The sequence below is a fragment of the Rhea americana genome, unplaced genomic scaffold, assembly GCF_003343005.1.
Source record: "Rhea americana isolate MKP2758 unplaced genomic scaffold, rheAme1 scaffold_303, whole genome shotgun sequence".
Classification (NCBI taxonomy): domain Eukaryota; kingdom Metazoa; phylum Chordata; class Aves; order Rheiformes; family Rheidae; genus Rhea; species Rhea americana.
The window spans coordinates 52328-63950 of NW_028186428.1; the positions used below are offsets into that span (position 1 = coordinate 52328).

General features: G+C 67.7%; 1 protein-coding gene and 1 pseudogene across 2 annotated transcripts; both read left to right on the top strand.

Moving 5' to 3' along the window:
• The first annotated feature begins 2 nt into the window (after nucleotides 1-2).
• LOC146593137 (epidermal differentiation-specific protein pseudogene) lies at nucleotides 3-1628 on the top strand (annotated as a pseudogene). Its single transcript, XR_014896451.1, has 2 exons — nucleotides 3-1067; nucleotides 1110-1628. The product of XR_014896451.1 is annotated as an epidermal differentiation-specific protein pseudogene (transcript).
• A 657-nt stretch (nucleotides 1629-2285) lies between these two features.
• Nucleotides 2286-9998, top strand: QARS1 (glutaminyl-tRNA synthetase 1). The gene is made up of 24 exons (XM_085309775.1): nucleotides 2286-2436; nucleotides 2587-2734; nucleotides 2837-2946; nucleotides 3209-3284; nucleotides 3677-3741; nucleotides 4001-4054; nucleotides 4476-4533; nucleotides 5137-5208; nucleotides 5410-5495; nucleotides 5745-5831; nucleotides 6091-6190; nucleotides 6373-6451; nucleotides 6535-6643; nucleotides 6728-6858; nucleotides 7017-7109; nucleotides 7327-7464; nucleotides 7538-7625; nucleotides 7704-7847; nucleotides 7918-8022; nucleotides 8161-8253; nucleotides 8597-8724; nucleotides 9211-9277; nucleotides 9521-9643; nucleotides 9729-9998. The coding sequence occupies exons 1-24, from the start codon at nucleotides 2308-2310 to the stop codon at nucleotides 9777-9779; spliced, it is 2334 nt and encodes a 777-aa protein (XP_085165901.1). The 5' UTR covers nucleotides 2286-2307; the 3' UTR covers nucleotides 9780-9998.
• The last annotated feature ends 1625 nt before the right edge of the window (nucleotides 9999-11623 follow it).

Genomic DNA, 11623 nt, shown 5'->3' on the forward strand with positions numbered 1-11623 from the left:
GCGCCGACTTCGAGGGGCTGAGCCGGGAGTTCAGCTGCGACGCGCCCGACCTGCACGAGCTGGACTTCGGCGACTGCATCGCCTCGCTGAAGGTGGTGGGGCAGCCCTGGATCGCCTACACGGGCCCCAAGTACGAGGGGGAGGCGCACGCCTTCGAGGAGGGCGAGTACCCGGCGGTGGGGCGGCCGCGCAGCTTCTCGTCCCTGCGCCTGGTGCACCACGACCTGGCGGAGCCCCAGATCACCCTCTACGAGCGGCCCCACTTCCAGGGCGCCCGCAAGGTGGTGACCGAGGAGACCAACCTGGCCTACGGCTACTTCAACGACCGCGTGGCCTCGCACGTGGTGCAGCGGGGGGTCTGGCTGCTCTACCAGCACCCCGGCGGCGGCGGCCGCCACTGCCTGGCCTGGCCCGGCGAGCGCCTGGCGCGCTACGAGCCCCAGCAGGGCCTGCAGGGGCGGCTGTCGCACCTGCGCCCGCTGCGGCCCGGGAAGCCGCTGGTGTCGGCGCGGCTGCTGTGGGAGCGGCGGCGGGTGGAGGCGGAGCGGGAGGTGCTGGTGGACGAGATCGTGGGGGTGAACGAGACGGCGTGGGAGCAGGCGCTGGCGGCCAGCAGCGCCCGGGAGTACAGCACGGCGCTCTGGCAGAGCTTCCGCTTCAGCAACGCCACCAGCCTCAAGGCCGGGCTCTCCTTCACGCTGGCCGTGGAGGCCGCCAACGTCTTCACGGTGCAGAAGGGGCGCAGCGAGTGCAGCACGCGCCGCGAGCGGGTGGCGGTGCAGCTGCCCGCCGCCATCCCCCCCCGCACCGCCCTCACCGTCCACGTGCTGCGCAAGGAGGTGACGCTCTCCGTCCCCGTGCTCCTCACCATCACCCAGAACGAGACCGTCCGCACCGAGCTGGGCGAGTACCGCAGCGTCTCGGGCACCAACATCTGCGCCCGCTACACCGTGAAGCCCCTGCCGGCCCCGGGGACCCAGCAGGCGCCTGCCGCGGGGGACCAGGAGGTGCCTGCAGTGGGGGACCAGGAGGCCACGGGGGACAAGGAGGTCCTGCGGACCCACCAGGTGCCTGCCATGGGGGACCAGGAGGCCCTAGGGACTCAGCAGGCACCCACCATGGGGGACCAGGAGGCACCTGCTGTGGGGCACCAGGAGGCTGCGAGGCACCAGGAGGCCCTGAGGACTCAGCAGGTGCCCACCACGGGGAACAAGGAAGCCCGGGGGACCCAGCAGGTGCCCACCGCGGGGCTCCAGGAGGCCCCAGGGACCCAGCAGGCACCCACTGTGGGGGACCAGGAGGCCCCAGGGACCCAGCAGGCACCCACCACAGGGAACAAGAAAGCCCTGGGGACCCAGCAGGAGCCCACCACGGGGGACGAGGAGGCCCTGGGGACCCAGCAGGTGCCTGCCATGGCGGACCAGGATGCCGCAGGCACCCAGCAGGTGCCCACCACGGGGGACAAGGAGGCTCCCACGACAGAGGAGGCCACAGGGACGCCGCGGGCACCCGCTGTGGGGTAGCGCAGGTGCCTGCCGGGTGCCAAGCCCCCTGGATGCACCAGGCCCCACGCCGCCGCTGGTGCGGCCCGCTGCTCGCGGTGGCTTCAATAAACGGCTTTGGCAGCCGCCCCGCCTGCTGGTGGTGGGGCGCGATGGGGCACCAGGGGCCGCCCGGGAGGGGACGACCCGGTGGGAGCGTCCCGCCAGCCCGGCCCGCGGGCCCCCCAAGCAGGGGCTGTCGCTGGGGAGGCCGCCGGGGCGGGAACGGCAGGGCTGGGGGGGACGTGGGGCTTGGCATGGGGCCCGGCGGGGACATTGTGGGGACACGGGGCGGGGGGCACGGAGAAGGGCTGGGGGGGGATATGGGGCCCGGGGAAGGACACAAGGGGGGATATGGGGCCCGGGCGGGGGACACAGGCCCCAGCGAGGACGGGGGAGCGGACACGGAGGGGCGGGCGCCACGGCCCGGGGGCGGGGCCAGGCAAGGGGCGGGGCGGGGCGCCCGGCCCTGGCCCCGCCCCTCCACGAGGCCCCGCCCCCTTCTACGAGGCCCCGCCCTGGCCCCACCACGTGTCCCTCGGTTCCGCCGGGCTCTTTAAATGATGCAACCGGCCGCACTCTCGGCCCCGCCCCCCGCGCGCCTATTCGCGGAGACCGTTGGGGACCTCGCCTTTCTATTGGCCGAGTTGGGAGGCGCGCGCCGCTGATTGGTGAGGCTTTCTCCGGGTTCCCGCCCTTCCCGCCCCGATTGGCCAGGCGTGGTCCCGCCCCCCGGCCGGGCGGCAGCGGCGGCGGCAGCGGCAGCATGGCGGCGGCGGCGGAGGAAGCGGAGACGCTGGGGCTCTTCACCGCCATCGGCCTCAGCGAGAGCAAAGCGCGCGAGACGCTGCGCAACGGGGCGCTCAGCGCGCTGCTCCGCCAGGCCGTGCTGCAGGTGCGCCCGCGCCGCCCTCCCCCGGGCACCCCGGCGCCCCCTGCCCTCTGACCCCCCGCCCCCTGCCCTCTGACCCTCGACCCCTGTCCTCTGACCCCCACCCCGGTGCCGCGGGGCCCGGCCCGACGCCGCTGCCGCCCCGCGCTCCAGGCGCAGCGCTCGCTGGGCCCGGCCCTCGACAAGGCCACCGGGACCCTGCTCTACAACGCGGCGTCGCGGCTCAGGGACCAGCGGCACCTCGGCTTCCTCGTCGGCTACATCGCCCGCAAGGAGATCCTCAGCGACCTGCAGCTCGGCGGTACGGCGTCGCCCGCGCCTCGCCCCCCAGGGCCGCCCGCGGCCTCTCCTCCCCGCGAGAGGCGGCGAGGGAGCCCGCTCCTCACGCGCCCTCTGCCCCCAGCTGCGCTGGACTACCTGAAGAGCCACCCCCTGGAGCCCCTGGACGCGGCAGACTTCGAGCAGGCGTGCGGAGTGGGAGTGTGCGTCACCCCTGAGCAGATCGAGGAGGCGGTGAGCGGCCAGGGCAGCGCCTGTGGCGTGGGGCTGCCAGCCGTGGCCCGAGCCAGCGGGGCCAGGCGGTGCTGGGGAGGCTCGTGGGGTGGAAAGGGGCTGCTCCCAGTCTCTAGGACCTTGGGCCCTTTGCAGGCGCCCCCTTTCAGGTTGCCTCTATCCCTCGTGGGGCTCTCCTGCAAGGAGCATCCTTGCCACAATGAGCTCTGGGCATGGGGCCAGGCCACCTCACTCATCCCTGCGTCTCGGTCCTGCTCCCCAGGTGGAGGCTGTGATCAGCAAGCACAGAGCAGAGCTGCTGGCGGAGCGTTACCACTTCAACATGGGGCTGCTGATGGGTGAGCGCTGCGAACCGCAACAGTCCCTGCACATTGCCAGCAGGTTCCCAGGCCTGACTCTGCAGATAGCTCACCTTCCCCTGGATCCTGCCCTGAGACCTAGCCCTGCACCGTGTGCTGCCCTCGCTGCTGCATGGGCCATGCCTGGCACAGCACAGCCTGCTCAGTGGAGACATCCCACCACAGTCCCCGTGTGAGCTGGGCTGGGAATGTCAGTGCCCCGTGCCAGGGGCCCTGGGGACATCCCTGAGACAAGGATTGCTCCCAGCCACAAGATATGGCATCTTGGGTCAGGACAGGGGCTTCTGGTCCACGAAATATTGAGGGAGGGCCTGGCTGAAGCCCCGGGGGCTGGGTCGTACACCTTCCCCATGATGTTCCTGTGCCCATAGGAGAGGCGCGTAGCCAGCTCCGGTGGGCGGATGGCAAGACCGTCAAGAACGAGGTGGACCTGCAGGTGGGTGTGAGGGCAGCGGGTCGGGTTCTCCCTGGGGCTGCTGTTCCTGTTGGTGCTGTGGCCAGTGCAGAGCCTGTGGGACCCACAGGCTTGGCCTGCTCTGTGCTGGCACTAGGGAGGGCACTGGGGGTAACCTGCCCTGGGTGGGCATGGCCCAGGGCAGGGCTCACAGCTGGACAGGGCTGCTCCAGGTCTCGGGGGAGCCAGGAGCCTTTCCCACCCCGTGAACTTGCATCAGGCCCCTTTCTTGCTCCCCTAGGTGCTACATTTGCTGGGCCCCAAGACAGAAGCTGACCTTGAAAAGAAACCAAAGGTGACGCAAAGGGGACAGCTGGGACTAGGGATGGGATTTTCCTGCAGTATATCATGGCAGGCCCTACTGCCCCCAAAGGCCTGGTCTACATCTCCAACCTCTCTTCTATGTGCCTAACCACCCTCTGGGCCATCTGTTTGGGCTCTGGGCTGGGCATGGAGCCATGAGTCTCACTGTGAGAGGAGCCTGGCAGTGCTGGGCTGGCTCCAGACCCTGCTCAGGTTATCTCCTGCTCCTCAGGTGCCTTTTCTCTCTACAGAGTCATGGGCAGCACAAGGAGGCTGCTGCAGTTGCGCGGTTCACTGCACCATCCTGGGCACAGGGGGTGTGGGGAGGCTTGGGGACAGCGTGGGCTGGAATGAGGTCAGGGAACAGAGTCCACTGATCGGGATGCTCAGTCATGCTGTGCTGGTCCCCACAGACTGCAAAAGCCCGGCCAGCCCAGGTGGAGAAGCAGAAGGTGGCCGTGGTGGAGAATGGTAAGGGGCTCTGTCGTCCTGCCGGCAGCTGCTGAATGCTTCCGCACCATTTCAGTTCCTCCCTGCTCACCCTGGGGCAGAGACATCATCTAATATTAGCCCTGTCCTTGCTGTCACAGCTACCTGGGACAGTCAGCACACGTGTTCCCTCCCTGCAGTGCTGGGAATTCCCTGTGTTCCCCAAGACAGCACCGCTCTCACACACCTTGTCCTTTTCTAGTGAAAAGTGAGGTGCACTTAATGCCTTAGTGTTGGGCGTACACCCTAGGCTCGGGCACTTCCTGTGGCTCTGAGCTGCCCAGCCTGTATGTGGCCACTGGCACCCACCCTGTGAGGACCCTTTGGGGGGGTTGCCTGCCCAGGTGTCGCTATTTTTCCTTTGCTGGTGGGCACAACTGGTATCCAGCACCTATCCTGCCCCACTTATGGGCCCCGTGAGCAAGGAAGCGGGCAGGAAGGGAGGGCAGGATGCTGGGCGGGGCTGGGCCTCTGTGAGATGTGGAGGCAGCAGTGCAAGTGGGTTTCATGACGGTCACTCTCTGGGCAGGTAGAGAGGACTGTGGTGGCACCAGCGCCTCCTCAACCCCCATCCTCTCTCTGCAGGCGAGGCAGGCACAGAGACACGATCGCTGCTGGAGCAGCTCCGAGGAGAAGCCCTCAAATTCCATAAGCCAGGTGAGCGCATGGAGGTATTGCTGCAACCTGGTAGGAGCTGCGTCTGGGACCGAGCAGCCTGGCCCCAGCTTTCTGTTCTGTGCAAGGCTGTCCCAGCCCCGTGTCTCTCCCTATGGGCTGTCCTGACCCAGAAGGGTGCAGGAGCCCTGCTGCAGCCCTGGAGGGGATCACTGCACCCATGACCGTCCTGCATCCTTCCAGGAGAGAACTACAAGACAGAAGGCTACGTGGTGACGCCCAACACCATGGCTCTTCTGAAGCAGCACCTGGCAGTCACAGGCGGGCAGGTGAGGTCAGGCCCCCGAGCCCAGCATTTCCCTTTGAGGGTGCTGTTGATGCTGGCCAGTTGTGCCAGGTCGTGGCCCAGTGAGTGGGGTGGCTGGGGAGATGCAGCCCATGTGGGGGACAGCCAGAGGTGGTACCCGCCTGGCACAAGGGGCTTTGTCAGACCTCAGGGGGCTTGTGTCAGTGCCCCCTTGCAGGGAGGGACAATCTCTGGCTGAAGGACAGATGTGCCCTCTTTTTCCCCCATGCAGGTGCGAACACGGTTCCCACCTGAGCCCAATGGGATCTTGCACATCGGCCACGCCAAGGCCATCAACTTCAACTTCGGCTATGCCAAGGTGAGAGACATTAAGCCTTGCTGACAGCTCCGCCGACCCCAGGGCCTGCGGCCCTCGCTGGGGCCAGGCATTCAGTCCCTGCTCTGCGTGCAGCCTGCCCGGTCCTTCCCGCCGTGTTCAGTGTCCTGGGCGAACAAGGGGCTAGTGGAGCTGTGGGCAGGCCAGGCCTGATCGGCCGCGGTAGCCCTGCAGAGCAGAGCTGCAGGCCTGGCTGTGCGGCCCCGTGGGGAGCATGTGATGACTGTCCCTTTGTCCCCAGGCCAACGGTGGTGTGTGCTTCCTGCGCTACGATGACACCAACCCTGAGAAGGAAGAGGAAAAGTACTTCACAGCTATCCGGGACATGGTGGAGTGGCTCGGTATGGCTGGGGCTGGGGAGGGCCAGGCTGCTGCCTCAGGCATCTCTGCCTGTGGGTCCTCCTGCTGGGAGCTGGGGACGCTCTCTGTGTGCCCCAGCTGCTTCCCAGGTGGGCTGGGGTCATGGAGCAGGGGGCCTAGGACAAGGCCAGCTCTGGTTGCTCATGGTTCCCCATCCCCACAGGCTACCAGCCCTACGCAGTGACCCACGCATCAGATTACTTTGACCAGCTCTACACTTGGGCCCTGGAGCTCATCCGCCGGTGAGTGTCCTGGGGCATGGGGGTGCCCAGAGCAGCTGTGGGGTGTGCTGCTCACATCTGATGCCCCGTCTCCACCACTGCAGGGGCCAGGCCTATGTCTGCCATCAGAAGGTGGAGGAGATCAAGGGCCACAACCCACCACCCTCGCCATGGCGTGACCGACCTGTGGAGGAGTCACTTCTGCTCTTTGAGGTACTGCCTGGCTGAGTGCAGTTACTGCATCTCTATCGGGGTCCTGGGGCTGTAGCCAGCTGACGGCCTCTCCCCCCTGCACAGGACATGCGGAAGGGGAAGTTCGGGGAGGGGGAGGCCACGCTGCGGATGAAGCTGGTGATGGAGGATGGGAAGATGGACCCTGTTGCCTACCGTGTCAAATTCACTCCGCACCACCGCACCGGGGACAAGTGGTAGGGGGGGCCTGCAGCATCCCGGCACGCGGGGCAAGGACAGACTTGTATCTCTGCAGGCTGGGGAGGTCTCGGGGGCCAGCAGGGAGGCTGTGCCAGTGCAAGGCTCTGGGAGCGAGGCCCGTGGTGCCCTGGCGCTGACTGCGCCTGCCTTCCAGGTGCATCTACCCCACTTACGACTACACGCACTGCCTGTGCGACTCCATCGAACACATCACGCACTCTCTCTGCACCAAGGAGTTCCAGGCCAGGTAAGTGCCACATGCAGCCTGGCCAGAGGCAACCCGGACCCAGTTGAGCAAGGCAGCGTTGCACAAGGAACAGCTGGCTGCAGCCTGGCGGATGCTGAAATGCCAAGGAGCAGTGGGGGCCCGGCCAGGCCAGGCTGATGGAGCAGGAGGGCTGTGTGCCGTGGGGCTGTGGACAGGCATGAAGCTGAGCTGGGCTGGGTCTGTGCCTGCCTTGCAGACGGTCCTCCTACTTCTGGCTTTGCAATGCGCTGGACGTCTACTGCCCTGTGCAGTGGGAGTACGGGCGCCTGAACCTCCTCTACACTGTTGTCTCTAAGAGGAAGATCATCCGGCTGGTGGAGACAGGCGCTGTCAGGTAGGACTGGGGCTGGCAGCTGGGGCAAGTCTCACTCCGTGCGTGCCCGGCTGTCACGTCGTAATTTTTTCAGGGACTGGGATGACCCACGGCTCTTCACGCTGACAGCCCTGCGCCGGCGAGGCTTCCCCCCTGAGGCCATCAACAACTTCTGTGCTCGGGTAGGCACCGTGGGGCAATGTGGGACAGGGCAGATGGCTGTCTCTCAGCTGGTGCAGTGATGCTTGTCTCTTCTGCAGGTTGGTGTGACAGTGGCACAGGCGACGATGGAGCCGCATCTGCTGGAGGCCTGTGTGCGGGAGGTGCTGAATGAGCAGGCCCCCCGTGCCATGGCCGTCCTGGAGCCCCTCAAGGTCACCATCACCAACTTCCCTGCTCCAAAGGTGAGACTCACAGGCTAGAATGGGAGTGGGGCTTCCCAGGGCCAACACTTATCCCTGCCTTCTCTCCCAGGCTGTTGACGTCCTTGTGCCCAATTTCCCAGCTGACGAGACCAGGGGCTTCCACAAAGTGCCCTTCCAGCCCACCATCTACATCGAGGAGACGGACTTCAGGGAGGTGAGCTGGGCACAGGCCTCTGCACACACCAGGCTGTACTGCCCTGGCTCCTGGGACACTGTTTTGGGGGTGGAGGGATACACCAGCAGAGCGGGGCCAGCACTGGGAACCCTCTTGTAGCAGTGAACTGTCTCACAGGAGATGGACAAGGGCTACAAGCGCCTGGCCCCTGGGCAGCCGGTGGGGCTGCGACATGCTGGCTACGTCATTGCTGTCCAGAACGTCATCAAGGTGAGTGGCCCTGGGCACCGGCACGATGAAGCTGGCCGCAGGGGCTGTGGGATATCAGGGCATGGCCGTGCCCCTCCAGAGAACGGCAGCGACGGTGTCTGGGGCCAGGCGGGGTACCTGTGGGCACGTTTAGAGGCTCTCTGTGGAGAGGCGGCGCAGTGGGGACATGGGCTGCATGTATCCCTGCCAGCCCTGGCCCTGATGTGACTTGGAGCAAGAACTGTGCAGAGCAGGGTAGCCCCAAGCCTGACCTGGCCCTCGAGCTGTGGGGCTGGCGGTGCTGTCCCAGGGCTGCTTTGCAGCAGCGGGGCTCTTGTCTGTCAACTCATCTTGCCCTGCCCAGAACGCCAGCGGGCGCGTGATCGAGCTGGAGGTCACCTGCACCAAGTCGGAGGTGGTGGACAAGCCCAAAGCCTTCATCCACTGGGTGTCAGAGCCACTGGTGTGTGAAGTGCGGCTCTACGAGCAACTGTGAGTACCTGGGCTGCCCGCAGAGGCTCGGGCACAGCAGGGTCAGCAGTGCTGGAGCTGTTGGTTTTGCTGCAGCCTGGCCTGGCAGCGTGGCCGTGTGCCAGCAGGCTCTGCTGAGGCAATGCCTGGCTCTCGTTGGCAGCTGAAACTGGAGCTGCGTGTTCAGCAGCTTTCTGCCGCTGGCGGTTCTGCACCCCCCCCCCCGCCCCCAGCCATCCTGGCACCTTGGCTCCTGCCTCACGTCATGCCAGGGCTCAACGTGCCCCCTGGGAAAGGGACACTCAGCTCCTGTGTAGTACAGCAGGTCTTTGGGTGGTGCCTGGGAAAAGCCACATCCAACTGGCAGCAGAAGTGCACCTCGCTGCTTGGCAGGGGTGATGCTGTTCTGGGGCTCTGAGAGCAGCTGCCCCATGGCTGCCGAGGGGCAGCGCTGCCCCACTGTCCCTCGCTCAGAGAGTTTGACTGACAGCCCCTTTCTCATTGCAGGTTCTTGCACAAAAATCCTGAGGACCCAGCAGAGGTCCCAGGTGGATTTCTGAGTGACCTCAATCCTGTGAGTAGTGGCAGAAAGGACCAAAACACTGGGGGGAAGCTGGAAACCAACACCAGAGGCGCCTGCCGCAGGGCAAACCCTGCTGCTCCCTTCGTGTGGCCCTGGCTCATCCCCAGCAGCCCCAGGGAGAGGGGCGGGTTGGACGTGGTGCAGCGGGCTATGGGAGCAGGGCCACAGAGGGGAGAGGGGGAGCGGAGGCACCGACTGAGCTGTTGTCTGTTCCTGTCCCTCTCCCCCTCGCAGGACTCCCTGCGCGTGATTGACAATGCCCTGGTTGACAGATCCGTGTTGTCTGCCCAGCCCTTCGCCAAGTTCCAGTTCGAGCGGCTGGGCTACTTCTCCGTGGATCCCGACAGCACTGAGAAGGTGAGCCTGGAAGAGAGGGCAGCTGTGCTCCCCCCGGGCGTCATAGTGCCACGGGGCTTAGAGCCCTCCTTCTCCCTCTCCCTAGCTGGTGTTCAACCGGACGGTGACGCTGAAGGAGGACCCCGGGAAGGCCTGAAGAACCTGCTGCCTCCACTGCCGCTTGAGGCTCTCCTGCACCCCCGGCTGTGGGGATGCACCCCAGCGCAGTGGGGATGCACCCCAGCGCAGTGCTGCCCTGCAGAGCCGGGCAGGGCCCCGTCCGCACACAGTGCAAGAGCCACAGCTGCCTTAGCGCGACCCCGCAGGGCCACGCAGCATACGGGACAGCATCACCTCAATAAACTGGAGCATCAGAGCCCCCGTGTCTGCACTGTCGCTGAGTCCTGTCCCCACCGCAGCCTGGGGTGGCTGGGAAACGTGGGAGAGGGTCGGTCTGTCTGCTCAGCACGCAGCGGCTCAGGGCCTGCCCGGAGTTTGGGGCCCTTCCTGTGCCCACGCCGTGGGGCTGGTGCACCTTGGGGAGGGCCTTACCTCTGTCTACCTGGGCTGGGGCCATCTCAGCACCCCCCTGGAGAGGAGCCCTTCTCCCAGGGGCTGCTCCTGGCGCAGCAGCTCCTGGGGCTGGGAGGGAGCAGAGCTGCTCCCCCTCCCCCCCAGGGTGTCCGAGGGGCCGGGGCTTCCCTGGGGACAGGACAGAGCCAGGTCCTCGCTGCCAGCGGGGGCCTGGGGCGGACGTGGAGCTGGATGGGGTGGAGTGTGCGGGGCAGGAGGGCCGAGGCGGGCAGGGTGCAGGAAGCCCAGTGCCGGCGGCCGGATGGTGTGCGCATTGTGTACAAACAGCACCCGCGCTCCGGCCCCGGTTAAGGTGGACTCGAGCGGGGCGGCCCCTGCCCAGCCCCGGGCGGGGGGCTGCGGCGGGTGCATCCGGGCTCCCGGCACGGCCCCCCGGCCCTGTGGGCCAGGCGCTGGGGACTCTGGCCCTGCTGCGGGGCGGCGGGAGGCTCTGCCTTGCCCCACGGGCCACCTTAAGCGGCAGTGGGGACGGGGCGGCTGCGCCGAGCACATGGGCGAGTTAAAGCAGCCCGGTCCCTGGCCCAGGGCGCGGGGACCCTTTGCCCCAGGCACGGGGACGGTGCCCCCGCCGCCCGCCGAGCCCCAGCACCGGGCGCCGGGAGGGCCGGGACGCCGGCACAGCCCAGCTTGGAGGCCTGTAACGGTCCGGAGGCCCCTGCAGCCTCCGCGGCGCAGCTCGTGCTCACCCACAGCCCGCTGCCGGGCTGCACCTTGCCTCCGTCCACCTTCGGCATCGGGTCGGCGCCTCGGGGCAGCGGGGAGGAGGAGGGGGCTCCTCACGGCAAAGGCCCCGGCGCCATGAGGAGTCTCGGCCGTCCCTGCCCAGGGCCGAGCCGCCGGCTGGGGCGAGCCGCAGCCCTCGGCCGCGCGCGGAGCAGGGGCCGCGCCGCGGCGCCTTCGTTAGCGGGGCTGCTCGATGAGCGCCGGCCAGGGGCCCGGGGGGCAGAGGCACCTGCAGGCGCCAGCCCAGGGCGATGCTGGCGTCGCCCCACGGCCGCCGCGGGCTGGGGCTGGCCCCGTGCCGGCCCGCCCCCACCAGCCGCATGTGGGCCATCTCCATGGGGCGCAGCCCCCCGAGGGGCCTGGAGCGCGCCTGACCCCAAGCCCTGTGGGGCTGCTTGTGTCCCTGGTCCTGTCCCTTGATGGTCTTCAGCCCCACGCGTCCCCAGCCCCACAGGACCATGCTAGTCCCTGGGCCTGGCCCCACGGAGCTGGGAACATCTGGGGCCGGGCCTGCCCCCCAGCCCTACGGGGCTGGTCAGGTCCCCCAGGCCCAGCCCCACAGGGCATGCACGGCCCCGCCCGCGGGCTCATGGGGCTGGGCGTGAGGCCCGGCCCGGCCCGACGCCCCCAGCGCCGCGGGTGCCCTGCGCACGGGCGCGCAGCGCCGAGCACGGCGCGCGGGGC

Coding starts and splice junctions, on each gene's coding strand:
- QARS1 (XM_085309775.1), top strand. CDS start 2,308: ATGGCGGCGGCGGCGGAGGAAGCGGAGACGCTGGGGCTCTTCACCGCC. Junction 6,859..7,016: donor CACCGCACCGGGGACAAGTG/GTAGGGGGGGCC, acceptor CCTGCCTTCCAG/GTGCATCTACCCCACTTACG. Junction 9,644..9,728: donor ATCCCGACAGCACTGAGAAG/GTGAGCCTGGAA, acceptor CCCTCTCCCTAG/CTGGTGTTCAACCGGACGGT.